At 39.2% G+C, this 20209-nt stretch overlaps 1 protein-coding gene and 1 long non-coding RNA gene across 31 annotated transcripts in view; one reads left to right on the top strand and one right to left on the bottom strand.

The window, feature by feature from the left end:
• The window catches only part of DTNA (dystrobrevin alpha), a 217152-nt gene that overhangs the window by 170303 nt on the left and 26640 nt on the right, over window positions 1-20209 (top strand). For 14 of the 29 annotated variants that reach the window (XM_068671740.1, XM_068671743.1, XM_068671742.1 and 11 more), the window contains 5 exons: window positions 2916-2996; window positions 4880-4969; window positions 10694-10771; window positions 11374-11466; window positions 18167-18254. In XM_068671740.1, the coding sequence (XP_068527841.1) occupies window positions 2916-2996; window positions 4880-4969; window positions 10694-10771; window positions 11374-11466; window positions 18167-18254 (430 nt within the window). Of the gene's footprint in view, window positions 1-2915; window positions 2997-4879; window positions 4970-10672; window positions 10772-11373; window positions 11467-18166; window positions 18255-20209 lie in introns of all 29 variants that reach the window. The other 15 variants (XM_068671747.1, XM_068671746.1, XM_068671762.1 and 12 more) reach the window with 6 other exon arrangements.
• On the bottom strand, window positions 14432-17006 carry LOC137851035 (uncharacterized). 2 transcript variants are annotated; one of them, XR_011092965.1, is made up of 4 exons: window positions 16686-17006; window positions 16091-16189; window positions 15055-15969; window positions 14432-14711 (listed from the first exon to the last, which is right to left on the bottom strand). It is a non-coding gene; the product is annotated as an uncharacterized lncRNA (long non-coding RNA). The 2 variants fall into 2 exon arrangements; XR_011092964.1 differs by having other exon boundaries at window positions 14684-15969.

The raw sequence follows: 20209 nt of genomic DNA, 5'->3' as shown, positions 1-20209 counted from the left end.
GGAGCATTGCTTTTTGACACTGGCATGAAGATTTAGGCCAGCATGGAACACTTCGGAAAATTCCTGTTATTTAATTTGATTTATTACTGTGGGTATGTGTTATGGTATAGCATGCATTTATTACACAGCATATTTAGGTAGTATTGTTTTAAGGGTTTTCTTCCTCCTTGAGGATAGTTGATTGGGTATCAGCAGTTCATGTTAATCATAAAGCTTAATGACTCACAAGTTTAGAAATAACCTCTGAAAAACAGACATTTATAACCAATAGATGAGAGTTTGCTTTGCTTTACCATAAAGTCTGCTGTTCTTGTTTTATCGCATCACACAACTGTATAGGTGTGTTTGAACATCCATTTAATATTCAGATTGAACCTGAGGAATGTGACAATGAGCAGACAGTGGGCAGCAACCCTAAAAAAAAAAAAAAAAAAAAAAAAAAAAAGCTTGCTTGGGAAAGTTCAGATTAGTTTTAATTGCAGTTTTCTTGATACAAGAATTGACAAACAAATGCTAATCACAAAGCTTTAGCAAAGCATTGAAGTTTGTAAGCATGTGTACACGAGAGTAACTCTGCATATGTAAACAACATCAGTGACCTATTATGTGTAGAGACTCACAATTTTTGCAGAATCAGGGTCATGAGAGTAGAGTTTGTCCAATGCTGTATTCAGACCACATACATTGTAAACTGACAATTCAATTAATTATGTCTTTTCCATTTCATTTTGGCTGCAAAAGAGATACTTGGTGAGTATTTTTCTTCTTTAGTACACTTGTTGGAGGAAAATAGCTTGAAAAATGTCTATGATCTCATCACTACCAATCCCTAACTTTTTATCAGCAACCAAACCAATGATTGTCTGTGTACGCAGAGACATACTAAAAGGAAAGTTGGGGGTGTTAGAAACTTTCCCTTCCACTCAGCTTTTCATATAGAACTTAGAAAAGACATGAACCTGAAGTACGTAAGTGGTGATTTGCTGAAATTCATAGGTGCAGCATATTCACTGGGCAAAGCAGAGCCCAAGCTCTGCCAAGAGGACACTCTCCCTCTCTCCTTCCTTGGGAGAACATCAGGAACCAGCTCTCCTCCCTTCTCCTTTGGTGTCTAGGACTGCATAGCCTAGGGTTGGACTCATCTTCAGAAATCCTGGTCTCTGCCCAGTTAGTGTTTGAAGGTGTTCACTGGACAGTGGTTGCACTGTGAAAAGAAAGAAAAGCAACACATCAGGAGTCACATGTGGTTGGTATGAGCTGTTGCTCCTAAATAATTACCAGCCAACAAATCACTGGTTGCTTATTCATTAAATAAGATTAGCTTCCAAGTATTCTCTCGAAGTTTATTTTCAAATCTCTGTTTCAAGACCCATACTGCAATGACCTTTCCATTATCGTAAAACTGGTTTGGCTCCAATTATGGCCTCATCCCAGCTCTTTCTAGCTTTGATGAAGCAGTCCATGAAAAATAATATTAAGCACTTTTCCATCCAGCAGTAAGTAAATAGAGGACAAAGGGATGTTTCTTAAATTCATGACTGACCAGATCTGCAGTTTTTCATGTGGGTCTGCAGACACAGTCTAAAAGTGTGTTTTCATATAAATATGGAAAATCCTGCATCATTCTATACCCTGATTTTAACTTCTTTACAATCAGTGTGGTGGTTCCATGCTGAGAAATCCACTTGAACTTGCCAAAGAAGGCATTTATGCTTGTTTTCTAACAGTAACAGAATAAGAAAGAAAACATATACTAATCAGTCACTTCTGTGCTGAACTGGCTTTCCTCATTTCTTACAAAGAGTTTGAGTGACCAGTTGTCTTGCACAATGACAGCACAGTGAATTTTTTGCAGATGGCTACTATATTTTGATTTGCACATTTGCAAAATTGAGAAGACAAGACAGATCTTCCACAGAGCTTAATGGGGACTTTAAACACCTTTAAACATCCAGGGAATTTGCAGTCTGTATTATATGTGGCTTCAGGTTCTGCTCAGATCTAAAAACCCTGTGATTTTAGTAGCATATTTTTCATTTTTTTCTGAAGTGTCCATATCTTTTGCCCAATGTTGCGTAAGAAGACCATTAAGAAGGGAAACTTCACTTTGATGGATACGGAAGCAAATATTATGCACAAAATGTTTTTTAAGACTAGACAATAAAAGAAATGAGAGGATATATTCCTTCTCATTTCATTTTTAGCCAGAGCAGGAAATAAAAAAATGTAATAATAAAACCATCATCATTAATGGGTCCTTTTAAACTAGATACTTACTTTAAATTTTGATTTGGGGGGTGATATCCCAGTTGAAAAGCTTTGCAGTTAAAGCAGTTTTGTACTGCATGAATTTTATAGGACACTGAGGGGCATGGGGACACTGTGGTCACTGCGTGGATATGGTAGCATGGAGCTCAGCACCAGGGATAAATTTGTGAAAAGTTGTACATTTTATTGGCAGTGCAGACCTGCAGCTAACCTGCTACCAGTGCTCAACCTAGCGGGTTGGACACAGCAACTGCACCACAGACTACTAGCCTCTGGAAAGAAAAAAAAAAATTGCAGAGTAATTATTTTGCTAAAGCAGGAAAAAAATCAAGCGAGTTCCTTAAAATTCACCTCAGAGCACACAGAAGCATTATTTCCTTTCAGAACTAGGCAACAGTATATTTTTATCAATTTCTGGTTAAAAACACAGCATGTTTCATTTGGAGCCATTGCTACTTAAAGCTGAAGATGCCAGCAGTAATGTCAATTTAAACAAAATATTACCTAATTCTCTGCAAATACTGTTACTGATGGGTGGTGTATTGCTTTTTGTTTTGTTTGTTTTCATGTTTTGTTGCTGTTGTTATTTTACTTTGTTTTGTTCTTTGTACCACATTAATACAGCTGGACATTTTGCCTTCTTCTAGGCCCCCCCGACCTGTAACCAGCATGAATGACACACTCTTCTCCCACTCTGTTCCCTCAGGAAGTCCTTTTGCAAACAGAAGGTGAGTTGTTATCCTAATTTATGCTAAATGACTGTATGAGGGCGGTAGAGATTTTTAGAGATTTTAACTCTCCCTCCCAGAAAAAAAAAAAAAAAATAAAAAATGCCTTGGTTACTTTGGACTGATACCCTGCTATCCAGATGGAAAGTTGATTAAGGGCACCCTGAACTCTTCAAAACAGAGCACAGAGCTTCAGTTCTTATTTGTACTCCTAAGTCCACTAACTGTGCTCACATGCTACCTAGGCATCCACTGATAGGGGCTGAAAATGAGCTATATAAGCCATTTTGTTGATGTTGCAGCACTGTGGGAATAGAAACTGGGACATGCCATTGCCAGTAGGGAATGCCTGCTTCATATTGCAAGGTGTAATATGAACAAAGGGAAAATGTGTTCATACTCACAAAGTAGCAAGGCATCCTTCCTACTGTTAAGCCATTCAGATTTTCTTTGAAGGTTACAAGTCTTGGAATATGGTGACCCGTCAACAAACAAAACAGAAAAGAGTGGTCAGAAACATTAATCCCGAAGAAAAGGTGCTTGCAGCTGAGCATGTACATTTTGGCTCAGTATTTTGGCTCACATAGCCAAAATATGTGTGTAACACTTGCTGGCTGTTTCACCCAATCTATGTAAGCCCACCAATGTACATAGATGAGAAGGCGGCAGGAAAATAACTTCTTGCTATACTGGGGAAGAGTGATATGGCTTCCTCGGATGCATTTTATTGCTTGGTCCTTGCTGTATTTGTCAGTGCTTCAGTGTTCCCCAATAACCAAACACAATCTCTGGGTATGCATGACTACCTTTTTTAACACTGAAAACAAATCCTCAATGTACAACACTAAAATGTCAGAGTAAAGATGTTCTGCTACTGCTTTGATTTATGAACTTTGGTACGGGGAGCTATAAACTGTAAACTCCCATTGTTATTGTAGTGCAAGTGCTGCTGGGTATGTCTGAAATGTTTTCTGAGAGCCAGCCCCAGGGCAGCCCCCAAGACAAGATCTGCTGCCTGTACAGACAGTGAAACTGCAAACGCAAATTCTACAGTTACATAAAATATCTAAGATATAAAATATCTACAGTTGGAGTATGTGGGATTTTATGTGCTGGGACAAGGCATAACGATCTATTTGTGGCCTCTCCAAGACAGGTCTTTAAGAGCAATGCTCTTTTAGAGTATAGCTGTTGCTTCCCTTTGTGCCCAAGGAGTCCCTGTGCTCATTCAAGTGTGCTTTGCCATGTAGGTTAGGGACATGCGGGAATGATTGCAGCCCTATTTACTGTGCTACTTGTGTTTTTTTGAGTATGAGTAATTCCTGATAATTTTACTTTTGTCCTCTGTGGTAATTCAGCTCTCTAAATGTGAGGATTAAATGTAGATAATTCCTGGGACATTAGAATTCCTGTCCTCCTAGAGGGGGAACTGAGTGATGGAGAATCCTCTGAAAGCAGGAGACAAAACTCCACAACCATAGGTACCCAGATTAAGTGCATACTATGAATTTTTTATATACAACAAAAGTTTCCGTGATGCAGTGGTTAGTTCTGGCTATTTTAAAGCTAACAGTACCCCAACATGTAAAACAATTCTGTATAATAAAAGCTATTGTAACTTTTGTTTCACGGCATTAACAGGATTTTAAGAGCTTTACAGCTTATTTTCATGTTTATTTTCAACTCTTATAAATTTAAATTGCATCTTGTTATTAAAAACAAAACAACAACAACAACAAAAACTCAACCTATAAGCCAAAAAGTCATTGTTCTTTCCAAGTGGTTGTAAATCGCATTTATTGTAATGAATCCACAATGAACATGATACTCTCTGTGCATACTTTTTGGGGTATTAACAAGGTTTCGTTGTTTGAATCATTCAGGTTACTTGGGGGTATAAATGTAGCCAGTCCTGTGGCTGATGAGCATTCTCTTATAAAGCTGTATGTAAATCAGCTTCACAACAACTCACGGTCAGTATGAGAGCACTAACCCACTAATTGCCATAGTTCTGTAGCTCAAGCACTAAATCATTAGCAATTCTGCTAAATTACTAAAGATGCTCTTTAAGGAAAGCTCTGGCGGGCTAGAGGATTTCTGTGGCTCTAATTAGTCTTTTGATTAGACTTCCTGCTGGCTGTGGGCTTTGCCAACTTCTCTTGCTTGTGCACAGCACAAATCTTCCATTTTACCTTTTCACACAGGATTAATATTATGCATCTGGAGGAAGTTGGAAACATTGTTTTTGAAAGCCAAAAAATGGCACCTCTATGTTGTCATCTTCAGCGCATGGCTTCCCGGCTGCGTTCTTGACAGAGGCATGAAAGAGGCTCGCACAAGAGTCTGGAAACGATTCCCAGTCTCACGGCCAGCCTGCCCTCCCTTTTCCACAGCTCTTGCTGCTGGTGGTTGCCAGTCTGCAGTTAGCGTCACTTGCCAATAACCTTCCCAAAACCACTTTGCTTTGCTTCTCAAAATGGCCACAGAAAAGGCAGATCTAAGCCCTCCCGTAGCTAGCAAAGACCTCGCATTTACTTAGAGAGCTCCAGATGTGACCAGTGCCTCCGGCTGATGCACTCTTCTCCCAGCACTCCCTTTCATCTTAGTGACCTGCAGGAGGAGGCAAATTCATTCTGCATAAAATATACACTGCTGGATAAGAGCAGTTCCACTTTTTTCTCCTTTTTCTTTTTTTTTTTTTTTTTTTTTACCATGGAGTGTAATGACCTTTCTTTTTTTCTTCTTTGATTAGTCTGTGAGCATTAGCTATAATTCAGTAAGAAAGTACTGAGACCAAGGTACTTTTCTCCTAAATGCCAAGTTCTTCAATCTGTGTTAGACTAATAACAATATCTTCATTCATTTTTGTAGGTTTTACTATTATTATTGCCATGGGAAAATCAGCCCTCATTAGGGGAAGCCCATCCTCTCATACATCAGAGAAACAGACTTTGACAGCCTTGTTTGCAATTCTGCTGGTTTTATATTAAATGCTCGGTGATTCATATTATGCTGAGAATCGTATAAACTCAGGGTAAAATTTCTAGCTGAATGTAATCAAGAGTAAAAGCTCTGCTGGCTGTGTTTTCACTGCAGACAACTTATTAAAGGTTACTTTAATGTGTGTTGCAATCTAGTTCGGAGGTTTCAGATAGTTCTACAGAAAGTTTTTATGTAATTAGAATGTTTATGCAGAAGAGAATTGGCACAGACTGTCATTTGGAGCGTTCCCATGGTACTTATTTAAGATAGTTTTGTTCACATAGGGGCCTTACCATTCACAACCAGTTTCTTCCTGTATCAGGAAATGCTGAATTCAGCACATCAAGTCATCCTGCTGCTGGAAATGAACATGGTGTCATAAGTACAGCAAAACACTGTCTTCATTTCTGGATTCATGGGTGAAACAGGGAAATGAACTAGGAAGAGGAAGAATCTTATTAAGAAAAAGATCTCTGATAACTAGTAAATATAATGAGTTGTGGGGAACAGCTGAAAGGAGATTGAACATGATATGTCATTTGCAGTTTAATTGAGTCTGAAGCACCAATTTTGGGTGGATATGCAATTATTACAAAGCTTGAAGGAAGTCAGATTTAGGCTTTCCTCAAGATGCTTCTTAGTTTCCTCAAGCTACTTCAGAATCACAATCCCTTTAAAATTAATGCTTACTTAGTTTGAGCCATCATGTCCATAAATAAGCTTTAATGAAAGGTTTGGCATAACAATTACAAATACCTTTCTTTTAAATATACATAGTGTGCAAATTGATATCAACAATATACTGTGCTCAGCTGGCTCCTTTATTCCTCTCTGTACAGCTCAAGAATAAATTAAAAGTACTCATATTAGATAAGAAGAAACAAAAAATCACTGTTCTTCTCCCAAATACCAAATCACAGTAATTTGTTGTGATGACAGCTAATATGCAATTAAAACCACAAGTCCTGATTTGTTTTTACTGGAGCTAATATTCAGTTTTTAATCTCACATTTATTTTTCTGATCCCTGATTACCTAGAGGGCAGCAGAACAAGGGAACATTGCTGTAGAGTAGGCATTGCCCTTGTAAACCCAATGAACTGGATGTGTTATGCCAAAACAAGTTAATTTAGCATTATAGAAACTTCTGTCTAGTCGAGAAGAATAACTCTACACCCAGCTAAATTAACATTTTCTTCCTTATTTGGATTCTTTTGTTCCCCAGCTACAGTCTATCACTGCCACAGTAAAGGATACAATCTCTTACTCTCTCTTAATAACTGTCTCCTTTAAACTATTGAATTACAGGTTTTAAGGTGGGATAAGAGGAAACAGAATGGTTTTTCTTGCATTTTTTCAGTGCCCCCTCACAGCTAGGATGTTTAGTTCTTCTAAAGGTGTAATCAACTAGAATAAGTGGAGTGATACAGCACATTCTAATGAACCCGAAATAACTCAGTAATTCTGTAGTAGGTATAAAAAATACATTATGTTATCAAATGCCCATAACCAATGAGAAATCGAGTCTTAACGATGAGTCAGAGTAGATGGTGCCTTCTTTGTATTCCAAATAAAACCTAAAAAGATTTGGATATTCTGCCTGGGCATACAGCGCTGAGCAATTAGGCCAAATTTCTGGACAATAACTAACTTTGGAGGAAAATGTTCTGGTTGCTGCTGCTGTCCATGTTTCTTTGGCTAAGGAGTGCTGTAGAATTGAACTGTGTGTTGTCTTTGCATGTTGTTTTCACAAAAAGATTAGAATCCTCCTTGGATTTTACTGACCAGTATTCTGCTTGTTAAAGGAAGAGTTAATGTCTCATTGTTTTAGTAGTCAGGTAGGCTCCGAAAGAGGGTGTAATATTTGCACCAAAGCTGTTGGATCTGCATCTTTGCAGACATCTGCTCCAAGGTGGAGGTTTTAACTCTTAGGGAAAGCACTCTTCAGCATCTCACTTTAGCAGGAATGTGAGTTAAAAAGATACGTTCCAGTTTGTAGGATCCAGAGAAGTTCACTGTGGCCAGAACAATCTCTGTATTATTGGCTGTATTTTGGGGAATTTATGGACAACAAATTATGGAGACTAATATTGGCTCTTACAAAGGAAGTAACATTGAAGGTGGAAACAGGGACAAAGATTCCAGGAATTATGCAAGTGACAGCTTAAACTTGGTATCCAAAGATACTAAAATTATGAAAGAATTGGTAAGCACCTGGAGGATAATAACCAGATGAGAAATAGCTGTCGTGGATTTGTCAAGAACAAATTATGTCAAACCAAACTAATGTACTTCTTTGATGGATAACTGGTCCAGTGGGTAGAAAAGATGCGATAGGTATACAGCTTGACCTTAAAAAGGCTTTTGACATAGTCCCAGATGACACAGAAGTACCCGAAGGAAATAAGGGCTAGAGAAAATTAGTATAAGGTCAATGCACAAGCGGTTGAAAATCAGTAATTAAATTTTCAAAAGTTTGCTGTCATTCTAGAAGGACATATCAGCTGGGATTCTTGAAGTCTATCCTAAGTCAGACAATAAGCATTATTTCTTGTAATGACCTCGTCGGAGCAGTAGAGTGAGTGTATGCAATTTGTAGGTGGCACAAAGGTGAAACAGTTATGGGAAGGAGTGCTTGGAGAGCAGTTTCTAAATTAAAAAATGAGCTCAATTGCAGTGGTAGTAATTGATGTCCAAATGATCTGAAATCAGTTAGAGGAAACACACTAATTATAAGTGCTATAGCCAGGAAGCAAATAATCAAATAAAAGATGGAGCATAATTGGATGGACAGAAATATTTTAACAGAGGACCAAATAGTTGCAGTGAACCACAAACTAATTGGAGTCAGCAATATGCCTGTTAGAGTGCGTCTGACTCTGGGACACCATGTGGAAATCCATTAAAACTCATTACCCAGAGGAGAAGGCATCTGCCTGGAGGTTTGCACCCAGTGTAGGGCATGGTATTGGAACAAATATGCTAGTCAGCTTGGCAGAGTCTAGAAGAGACACTTAAATTTCAAAAAATCTAAGAAAACATGACTCAAAAGAAAAGGTTGAAAGATGCTAGTATGTTTAATCTACTAAGAAGGAAATGGAGGTGAGAAACAATACCAATTGTGAAGTTTGCTTGAGGGTCCCTCCACCCTTATATGTTGCTTCTGGAGCATAGGAGAGCTTATACCTGGTAAGGGGAACTTACACCTGATGGGGACACTGCACCGCACTGTTAGAAAGCAAAACATGAAATCTACCATGTGGTCCTCAGTCTCCAATTATGGCAACTCATTTATCTTTACTTAAGAACGGAATGCTGCATTTTTTTTTGGCTGGTACGGCACACGGCACATCTTGTATCCCTTTAGTGCATTTTCTTTCTGTAACTGGGAAGAAAACATAGTGAGAGACATATCCTTCTAGATGGCTTGGGGCATGCTTATCTGCATGGATGTTGCTTCTGTAGAAGCACGGCACATGTAAATAGCATGCTGATGGACATAGAAATGTGAAGCAAGCTTTTTTTTTTTTTCTGTGTTGTATTGCATTTCATTGAGCTTTCTTTCAGATTTATTATAAAGCAATAGGGCTTGGGTTCTTTGAACACCTTTTGGTGCCATCCTTTTCAGAACCCTCAGTAAGGTTGAAAATCTCAACAAGGTTGGTAGCCTCAACCTTATTGAACCCTCAATAAGGCTGATAACCTTATTGAACCCTCAAACCTTATTGAACCTCCCAAAGTAGGGAGAGAATGGCACACACCCAATCACAGTGAATTCTTTGGGTGTCTTAATATAAAAGGTTTTGCTCTTCAGTCCATCAGAGCAACATCTGCTCAGGTTTATCATGCATCACATTTATACAGCATCATCTGCCTACACACACACACATCTGGATGCACAGGTGCATGCACGCTCACACACAGGTCTTTTCATCAAAGGCATTTACAGTATCAGTAGCCAAACCAAAAAATAAATAATTTTTAAAAGCAAGAAAGTTAAATGTATTTCTGTTTTGCTTTGTTGGTTTTTTTTTTGTTTTGTTTTGTTTTTTAAACCAGAAACTCTTCACTAAGAAAGAAATGCTAACATTTAAATTTATCTTTCTTTAGCCAGTATTATCTTAAGAAATTATCAACATGGATGTTTTTCTATTGGGAAAGATGCAGTTACAGCAATCCACTAAATACTGTAGTTAGGAAAAAAAAAAGTGGCATTATGCAATTGCACAAATGGGATTTGATGAACTACAATTTTTTTAAATCAACAGAAGAACAGTACTTCAGAAAACAAAATTGGTGCAGCCTATCACTGAATGTAAATAAGAAGACTTATCTAATTTTTTGAAACTACTTTATGGTAGATTCAGAGAAAAGCAATTTGGCTGTTATGGGGAAGTTGAAGGCTGCATTTCAGGTGATGTTTTTATCAGACTTTGCCTGGAAGTGATACAGGCCTTCAGCTCTCCATTTGTGAGAGAAGCTCATTTTATTTGTCTTTTCTATAGTGAAGGCTTTATAATTTTATTTTGGAGAACAGGAGGGAAAACTAATTCTTGGCATCACATTTCCAAAGTTTTCTAACATTTCTGTAAAGGTTTTATTTTGTATGGTTTTTAAGCCCAGACCTCATTAATGAGTTTCTCCAAACTCTGTTCTGTAATGAATTTCAGACATAAGTGTTTACCCTCTTCTTAGTTTTCCTGTCTTATTAACTAGCTCTCCTTACAAGAATACTGAAGTAGAGCAGAGCAAACTGCTGGCTAGGGCTGCTCCAGCTTTCTTGAAAGGCAAAGGGTAAGTTAAATAGAGAGTATGTTCATAGCTTGCACTAACACAGCTAAAACAAAACTTTTCCTCTATTTCCTCTGCTTTTAATGCATTACTTAAATATCTTTCCTCAGAAAATTCTAATAACCAATTAACCCTGTGAGCTAAGTAGGGCACGCTTAAATATATTCATGTACACCTGGATGTGAGGTCTTGATCAGACACTTCCAAGCAAATCCAGCTTGTGATTTCACTATGTTAATTGTGTGTAACATAGATATATTTGATGTATATGAACTATACATAGTATATAGCAATTAGAGCTGACCTCACAATCTGCTTTATTTTAAAATAAATGGTACTGTATAGCCCCAGTCCCTGGCCTGATCTGGCAGCTCACTGATTTCCGTGGCTGGCTCTGTAACTGAGTTGTATTCAACCATCCTAAGCCATTAAATCCTTAATATGTGACAACAATAACAAAATAATTTCTGCACTTTTTTTTTCTAAGAGCATTTAATTATTCGTTCCTAAATTCCCATTTCATAATCTCACTTGCTCCTGCTTTCTCTGTTTATTTCCCTCTGTCTGTCTGGACTGCACCCTCTCTCCCCCTGACCCCGTTCCAGGTTACAGTACAGCCTCGATGTTGCAGACAGGCTGGCCGATGAACATGTACTCATCGGGTTGTATGTCAACATGCTGCAGAGCAACCCCGCACGGTTAGTGCAGGTTTGACACCTTTGGGGAACCCAGGAAAGGGATGTTGGTCGGCCAAGAGCTCTCCTCGCTTCCTCATGGCTGCACATCACGCAGCTCGCTATAAGCACTAACCTAAAGGGAATGCGTATGCATGTGGGGTATGTCCTCCCAGAGCTGGCAATCGCTGTTATTCCCTCTAGTGATGCTAAATAGCAAGGTATTGCAAAGAAGCACTTAGTTAAAGAGTGACTATACAAATTGGTTTGGGATGCCACACACCAGTCAGCGCAGGTCTTGTCAGCAGCACGGAGATGTTCACGCAGCGATGACTGACAAGTCTGTGTTTTCAAGGAAATAATTGCTGAGGTGGTATATAATTTGTAGCTTCGTCGTACCTTGGAAGTAAGAAATGATAATAATATGTAAATAATGATAATAATAGGAATTTGCTTACTAGCCTACTGAAGGAAGGAGTTCATTTCAGTTTTTACTTATGTCAGGCACTGTTTTTACATCTACCTGACTTCTGCATTGCTTACATCTTGTATACATATTTGCCCTTATCTTTCATACAAATTCAGGTATGACAGGTTTTAAGCATACTTGAGCATAGTTCATTATTTCTGCTGGAGGGAGTATGGAGCTTTGTCTACTAAACCTATGCGCTGTCCTGACACTGGTGGACAACAGCAGCACAGCAGGCCATCCATGGAGGATGTGCTGGCTTGCCTCTCCGAGTGCAAGAAAACTCTAGTCCTGGCATCCCTGTACCAGAGAGATGGTGAGCAGTGCAGAAGATATGGCACTGAAGAGAAAAATGCAGGATGTTTCTGATGAAACTATGCTCATGCAGGTTTTTTTCACTCATAATGAGCCCTTCAGTTTCTCCTACTGCTACTGCAGAGTATTTCCTGGGTTAGGAGAAACTCTGCATATACTCTTATACGTAGAGAAGGCAACAAGACAGTGTCTTTAGGGAGGGTGAATGCAGTGGTTCTCTGCAGTCTTACAAAACTCACTTCTGTGTGTAGCTGCAGTTGGAAATGACAGTGATTTGCCATGTAGCAATGCGCAGTGGAGAAAAGATTCTGCTTTTGTTGTTCTGGATCTGCTTCTCTACTCTGCAGCCCACTGGAATTTGCCAGTGTGGGGAAAAGGCAAACTGGTTCTTAAAGAGAAAAGCTAAAACCACTTCTCCAAAACAAAAGCATTTTGAAGGGTAATTTCAGTTTTGGCTGACCTGGTTTAGTCATTTTTGGTGGTGGGCTATTAATGCTATAGCTGTGACTGGTTTAGCCTCAGTTAAACCAGTTAACCACCAGTTAGACCCCTTTGTGAATGCTAAGACTCATCTTTACCATCTCTGTCCTCTGAATTTTATCCAATTTATTCCATGTTCCTTCAAGCAGTTGGGCCAACCTCACTAAGTCACAGGACGTTTGTATTCAAATCCGCACATAAAACTTATGTGCCGTAACATCCTTCAAGTGTCATGTTTTTGAGGGATGAATGGAGAGTGATTGATAATGGCCTTAATTGTTTAAATAACTGACGCAAAGTATGGTACATAACATCTGATTACTGACTTTAAATCACTGCAGCCACAGCTTCTTCAACTAGAAACAATCTCAATCATTTATATGAGATACCAATTAGATGTTGACAGAAGCATAACTGAGATGGACAGCAGTCTTAGTCGTGCATCAAACCATGTTGCATTGTCACTTTCTGCTCAGCTGCAGTGAGACTAGCAATAGGGATGGTTATGTTTTGGTAAGGACAGGAAGAAGAAACAAAATGTTGTCATTCTGGAGCTCCTTTGTGAAGCTGGTTTCCAGGAGGGGTAGGTGAGGTCTCAGCTGCTGCATCTCGTCAACTGGGGCAGCATCTTCGGGAAAACGTGCATTCCTCCTGCCCATGCCCTTACATGGCTGGTTGCGGTTTGCTCAAAACACACACAGCTGTGTTAGGACAGTGCTGAGTTCAAGCTCATTTGCCCTGCAGCTCAAGATTTGATCACTAGAGTAAAGCATGTAGCTGACCATAACCAGGTAGCTCCTGATTTCAGGGGACGCAGCAGCTAGCAAGCTCAGCTTTTGTGTCTCCCTGCAAAATACCATGTATACAAACCCATACATGCCATGGCATATTTTCAAGTGCTACTGGCATCTGAAGATGAAAAGAGGAATGACAGTAGATGGGCCTCCATCTTCAAGCAAAATACAAATACACTTTGTGAGCATAAAGAACACAAGTATCCTGACAGCTATAAAGTCATATTTCAAAACAGAACAAATTGTTGTTTTAGATACTGAGTCAGGCTAATGCTCAATCCACTATACCCCAGTTAGTATTATTGTTGTGTGCGTGTGCTTTTTTTTAAAGTGTATCTAGTATTCATATTTGATCTTTTAAATTAATTAATTTTCAGTGCTTATCTTTGTCTTTCATCTGCAGTTAGTTAATACTGGAATTAGAAGTACAAGTTTTCCTTTCCATCCTTCAAAGGCTAATAAGCTTCATCAGGGTTTTTTAGAATCCAGTACTCCAGGGCAAATTAAGAAACAAGAGAAGGACTAACTTAGTATTTATAGTAACTGTATAGGTAAAAATAGCACCCCTTAAGCAGATGTTTTGCTTGTTTTAATCTTAAAGTGCAAAATCAATACTTGATATTTAATTTAGTTCATTTTTAGGGACTAATTCTGGGGGGGGGGGGAAAAGCTTTTAACTGCAAATCGTTTTCCTTTTTGTTCACACAAGTAAGAGATTCTACTTAGTCTTGAATGTTAATTCCATGTATTTCAGTCTTTCTTTACAGTTGCAGAAAAAGATAAAATACTTTCTGATTTTTTATGTTATACTCTGTAGTAGTATGGTGAGTCATACTTCTGTACTATAAAAGCACCGTGGTATTCCATGTTGTTTTCAAAGACGTTTTTTACACGAGCATGCAAAACAGCTAGCTAGCTAGGAAGACAGGTCTCTCTCTTTGAGATAGCTGTGGAGAAAGTAAAGCAAATCTACAGGGCAGCTCAGAGCTTCGTGTGCTTCAAAATACTTAAGCTGGATTTCTACTAAAAGTCCTCTATTGAAAGAGGAAAAAAATCAGAGATGCTGATTACAGAGGAAATGTATAGACAGTGGGCTCTCTTGAGTGGAATTAATTTCTCTGATTATATCTGCATATCTGAGTGATACCAACGTTTCAATGGTAAAATCTAGGTGGTTCTAAAGGAAATTGCAATTTAACAATAGTAAAGAGCTCAGATGATATGTCGCAGCTTAAAATGCCTTAAAAGCAGAACAATTTTGAACACGTCACAGGTAAATACATTTACTGGGTTGTTATTATGACATTGTTCTTGTAGCCCAAATGTTTAGAAACCTACCCTTTATTTTGGCAGTACTTTTCATAATGAATTATTCGTTTATTTATTTACTGAGTGAAAGTTTAAATTCAGTAGAATAAGAGCACACCATGCAGCCCATGCTGATTCCCCTACTGCAAAACTTCAATGAGAGAGTGGCATTTCTGAGACTTCTCAAACCGGTGATGACATAATTTTTCCAGAGACCATCTATATCACCTAGTGCAGGGCTTGTACTGCAGAACTGGCTAATATGACGCATCTGAAGCATGAGAAAGAGCTAAGGTCCTTGGGTGTCACTCCTCTTTTCACACACTATCATTTTCTTGATCCTTTACTTGGAGTTTTAAGATCCTTTTTTTTTAAGATCCTCCTTTAGGCTGTAATATATTATACAAATCAACAAAAGCCTAAAAAAGAACTCCTATTGTAAAGGAAATATTGGATATCCGACATTTGAATGCTAATAATTCCACCAGACCAATATTGCTAATGATTATAAGGTCTTTAAAGAAATGGTAACTAATGGAGAAGCAATGTTAAAAAAAAAATGTTTAACTTTTTTAGAAAAGAAGGATCATTAGCAGATTATTTTTGTGTAAAAAGATGAATTTATTTCAAAAGGATGCCTGCAATGTTCTCTGCAGGATCCCAAATTCTACACACGTATTCGTATTTTAAAGCTTGTGTGTATTTCACTGTATCATTGTCCATGAAGTTGCTGAAGTAAAACAGAAGTGAATTATGGCAAACCAGAAATCAGAGACATAAAAGGCTTGGCATCTGAGGATAATGCTGCTGTACATACCTCTGTGCTTAATGATCACACAGAATAGGTACATTTCAGAATTAAATTTATCTCAGACATTGAGATTTAATTTACAAAGCTTTGGGGCCAGTGATTTCTGGCATTCATAAACCAAATTTTATGCACTGCTACATCTATTTTATGACATCCACCTACACATAAACGTATATCAAAGACATAATAGCAAGTAAAAATAAAAGAGCTGCAGAGGCTTGATTCTTTCAGTAAAGTCATTGTTTCAGGGGTTAGCTCACATCCCAGGACTACGTTGTAGATTATGTTACGCCAGCAAGAGGAACCATAATCCATTATTTTTCCAGGGTGGGTAATACAGTTGCACATAGCTGTAAAAAGGAGAATTGATGCTCAGTGCTTGCTGTTTTCACAGCCATCTGTTAGGACAGCTTTCATCATTATGGAAAAATTAAAAATGAATTGTATTGTGATGAAATTAATCCTTATTACCTGGTTTGCATGATTCTGTGTGTCTGTAAGAGCTGCTTCCCCCTGTCTTTCCCTGGATGACAGATCACTACAGCAGGCATGAGTATGTAAGAAGCACGGCTGTGATAGATTTAGAAAGTTTAGAAAAACATCTTTAGCTTGGGTCTTTTCAGGAAGTAAATCAGTTGTACGTTGTCATCCTACAAGACTTTGAGTAAGAATAGAATTGAGCTATTTATGTAATAAAATAAGTTAAACAGCCAAAAAGGCTGTGTTTGTCTATCACCAAAAGTCTTCTGTGCAGTCTGTTGCACAAGCTTTGATTACACAGAACATCTCTGTATCTGACTTTTCATAGCTTTACTGTTTTTTGAAACTTCATGTTTGTAGTCTCACAGGTTATTGTCAGAATGAGAGAAGAATGATGTTTGTCTCTTTCCCCTTACCTCAGCAAATCATAACAAATCCACACAACTCCCAGCTTTAGTTTAATGATCAATGAATATCAACCACTACTCATCTTTCAGACATAACTTCTAAATCCCAGTGGACTTAATCAAGCCAACCAAAAGATGCACGCTGTATTCCCCTGAGGTAGCTGGGGATATGAACTCACTGAGTATTTTTGGAGAAATACTTCCTTTTTCTTTTATAGATGCTGATTCTTCAGAAGCAGAACTTTTTGCTGAAAAATATCTCTGTGCTATTTTCATCTGGCAGGCTTTTCAGGTTCAAAGTATAATTTATAGAAAAAAAATAAATAGAAGAAGAAGAGGAACATATCCAAACTAACCCTTGTTTTGTGCACTCCTTTGAGATGTGAAGCTTGTTCTCAAGCAACCAGCTACGTGCCCTAATTGGCACATGGGTGGGGAGGCATGTGCCTGTCTCCCTTCAACCAAAACATCACAAAATTTCCAAGCCATAAGAAGAGAGGGCAGGCTTGCCTCTGTCTGGGATCATCTGCTGGGCTGTCACATATTCCACACAGCAAAAACATTCTTCTCCCCTTCTCTTGTGGGCTTCTTTTTTTCTCTTGTATATAGTAGGCATCATGTAATGTAGGATTCTAAATCCCAGGATTGTCTGGGAGCAGCTAAGCCCTCCTCATGCTTTTGTTTTTGTCCTTTTTATTCATTTTGGTGGTTGTCTGCAAAGTTCTAAATATTTAGAAATGGCAAAGGTTCTCACTGCATTACCTTTTTCCTGCTCTTCTTACTTAATAATAAAACTCCATTTAAAATAAGGACAGCTGGCCAGGGATTAACCTGTGAGGAGTACTTGCCTTTGATATTGTTAGAAAACAAATTGTAGTAAGATGCAATATTTTAAAGGAATTCAGCATACCTGCTGTAAGTTCTTAGACTTCATTAGCAATTTTATGGTGATTCTACGTGTGACCAAAGCAGTGTCTTTGCAGTGGGTGCTGGTAAACTCTTGCATCCCAGCAGCATGAGTAGGCTTCCGCATTTAAGTCATCCACATTTAAGGGATCTGCAGTGCACCCTTATGTGATTCTCTGAGGTCTTACTTTTAAATATCAAGAATATGAGAATAAAAGAGTCAGATTATAAGTTCCTGGATTCTAAAGCGGTCTGTGAGACCTTGGTAAGTGCCGTGCAAAACTGCTCTAGGTAGTGTTTTCTGTTGTCAACTTGGCAAAGCTTCTGAAGTTGTCCACAGGAAACACTGAGGTTCCCACTAATCCGTTCTCCAAAAAGCAATCCCTCTTCTAGGTGAGACAAAGCTGAGAAGTAAAACCAGACACTGACTGGTGTTTTGGACCACCTTCCACCCCTCTGTGGGCACAGTAGTCTGGGAGATGCACCTTGCATGGCCCTTGGCCCTGGTCATGCAGACCACGCTGTTTCTCCCCAAAGGAAGGTGCTGCCTGGCCCCTACTGCTGACCCCCCAGGGCATTTACCCTCCCACTTCTCCCCCTGGCTCAATTAACACCTGCTGTTTTAAACATGTTGGTGATGCTTTGTTTCTAAATTCTGTAACGAGGGTGTGTGAGTGGACAGAGTGACAGAGAGATTGCCCTGTGTAGTGTGCATTAATGTGTCTTCCCTCCCTCCTCTCCACACCCCGAGCAGCGTGCTCGACAGCGCAAGTCGCCTGGATGAAGAGCATAAGCTGATCGCCAGGTATGCAGCAAGGCTGGCAGCAGAAACTTCTTCATCAGTAAGTGTTTTAATTAAAGGAAGGTGCTTTCCTTATGTCGTGTTCCTGGGGCTTGGCGAGATCAGGGAAATTACATCTGACAATCTCAGTGATTAATGAATTATTTTTCCCTATCCTTTGCATCGCATGTTGTTACACTTCTGGAATAACACTTTTATGCGGGCCATTTAAACCAAAGAATCCACGTACTAATGTGTATAATCTATATAATAATGTACCGGTATTTAAACAACTACAGCAAAGAGAATCTGACATCTTGAACTCAAGCAAGACTGGAAAATACTGTCTGGACAAGCCTTGGCTAAAGGTTAATGATTTACTGCAGTGGAAAAACAGGGTGATGAATCCATTTTACTCTTTAGTTCAAATATCACAGCCACTGGGGCCCTAAGTGCTGAGAATTTTTAAGAGTGATCTTCAGCAGGATGACTGTAATGACCCACTGCATTAGCCCCAGCTCCCATTTTCATTTCAGAGCAATGATTATTCTGCTCTATGTATCTCAAGACAGAAGGTGATGACAGGCTAAAACCTCGCTAACCATGTTCAGGAATAAGAGAGAGGAAAGCAGGAACCCAATCGAAGTATATAAAATCTTAAATGGTATAAATAAGGTCAGCCTTAGTTATTTTTTTCCATCTCAGCACATTTGGTAGAACAAGGAACCATAAATGATAGTTAAGTGAAAAGCAGCCGGTCCAAGATGTCAGGAAGCATACTTTCACACCAAGATTTACACTGCAGGGTCAATTGGAAGGGTGAAATCAGGCAGCACTCGTCACGTGAAAGCGCTGAGTCCCAGCCATCCCAAGTGAAGGCAGCAAAGCTGAACCCATGGCCCTGTGCAGCCATCTGTCATGCACGATTTCTCACATCCATCAGCACATATCAGTTCTTTATGCACTGCCCCCCTTGGTGGTTGGAACATTAATGGGAAAACGTATGCACAGCAGAAAAAATAGTCAGCAGTTAACAGCCACACATTGTTTCCCCACAGGTAGTGCTAACAAAGGTTAGTACTGAGGTATTTCCTCATCCTTTTTGAGGGTTCATTGCTGCAGGAGGTGCCTGGCATCACATAGAGTTGGGCGCTGGACTTCCACCGCACAGGGCTGTTACAGCAAGAAACACTCAGATGGCAGCAGTAGCTCAGCAGAGTAATCTTCAGTGTCTGAGTCTTTCACATCAGAGTCAGAAATAACTGGACATCTTTGAAAGTTACAAAACTTTATATGGCTTTGTTAATTCTTGCTCTTCATTTTCATTGATCCAATGCTGAAAAACTGGTGTGAGCAAAGAAACCAGTAGTTGGCTATTGCTGAAAATATTGAAAAAAGAGCATAGTGCAATAAAGCCAAAGTGAGCGCTGCCTAGTTTGGCAAGAAATAATTTGATTCCCACTTAATTTTATTAGGGAAAAAAATAGAAAGGGTTCTGTTGTATCTGCAGGACTGGAGGATGAGCTTTTTGGAAGTATCACCAGAACATATGGGAAGACTTGGCCAAATGGGCCAAATAGCCAGACTGAAACCAGGGTATAAATCTTTCAAATAGAAAGAAAAACCCTGCTTCTGAGGGAAGGAAGCATCACTGAAATGGAAAACATAACCTCTTTTTTCTGGAGAAGGAAGGTGATTTTCCTTCAGTGCCCTCCTCTAGTCTGCAGTATCAAAGAGAAGAGCCGTGTTAATGGCACTGCCTGCACCAGTGCTCTTCCCTCGGTTTTCAGTTGGGTGGGGTTAAGCACTTTTACAACTGGTTCTAAGAAAGCTCCTAGAAGATGTTATGAATGACAGGATGGTAAACACCGAGTCTTATTTATGGTAGTGCTTACACTGCTTTTACTAGATTAGAGCCGCGCTGGTGTGAGCCAAAACGGGGCTGCTCTCCTTGCCGCGTAGGCAAGGCTGGTGCTGCGTGTCCTGTGAGCAGGTCTCACAGCCTGGCCCTGCACT

Source organism: Anas acuta, chromosome 2 (genome assembly GCF_963932015.1).
Source record: "Anas acuta chromosome 2, bAnaAcu1.1, whole genome shotgun sequence".
Lineage (NCBI taxonomy): Eukaryota > Metazoa > Chordata > Aves > Anseriformes > Anatidae > Anas > Anas acuta.
Note: the sequence above shows the minus strand (reverse complement) of the source record. Positions and strands in the feature narration are given on the sequence as shown.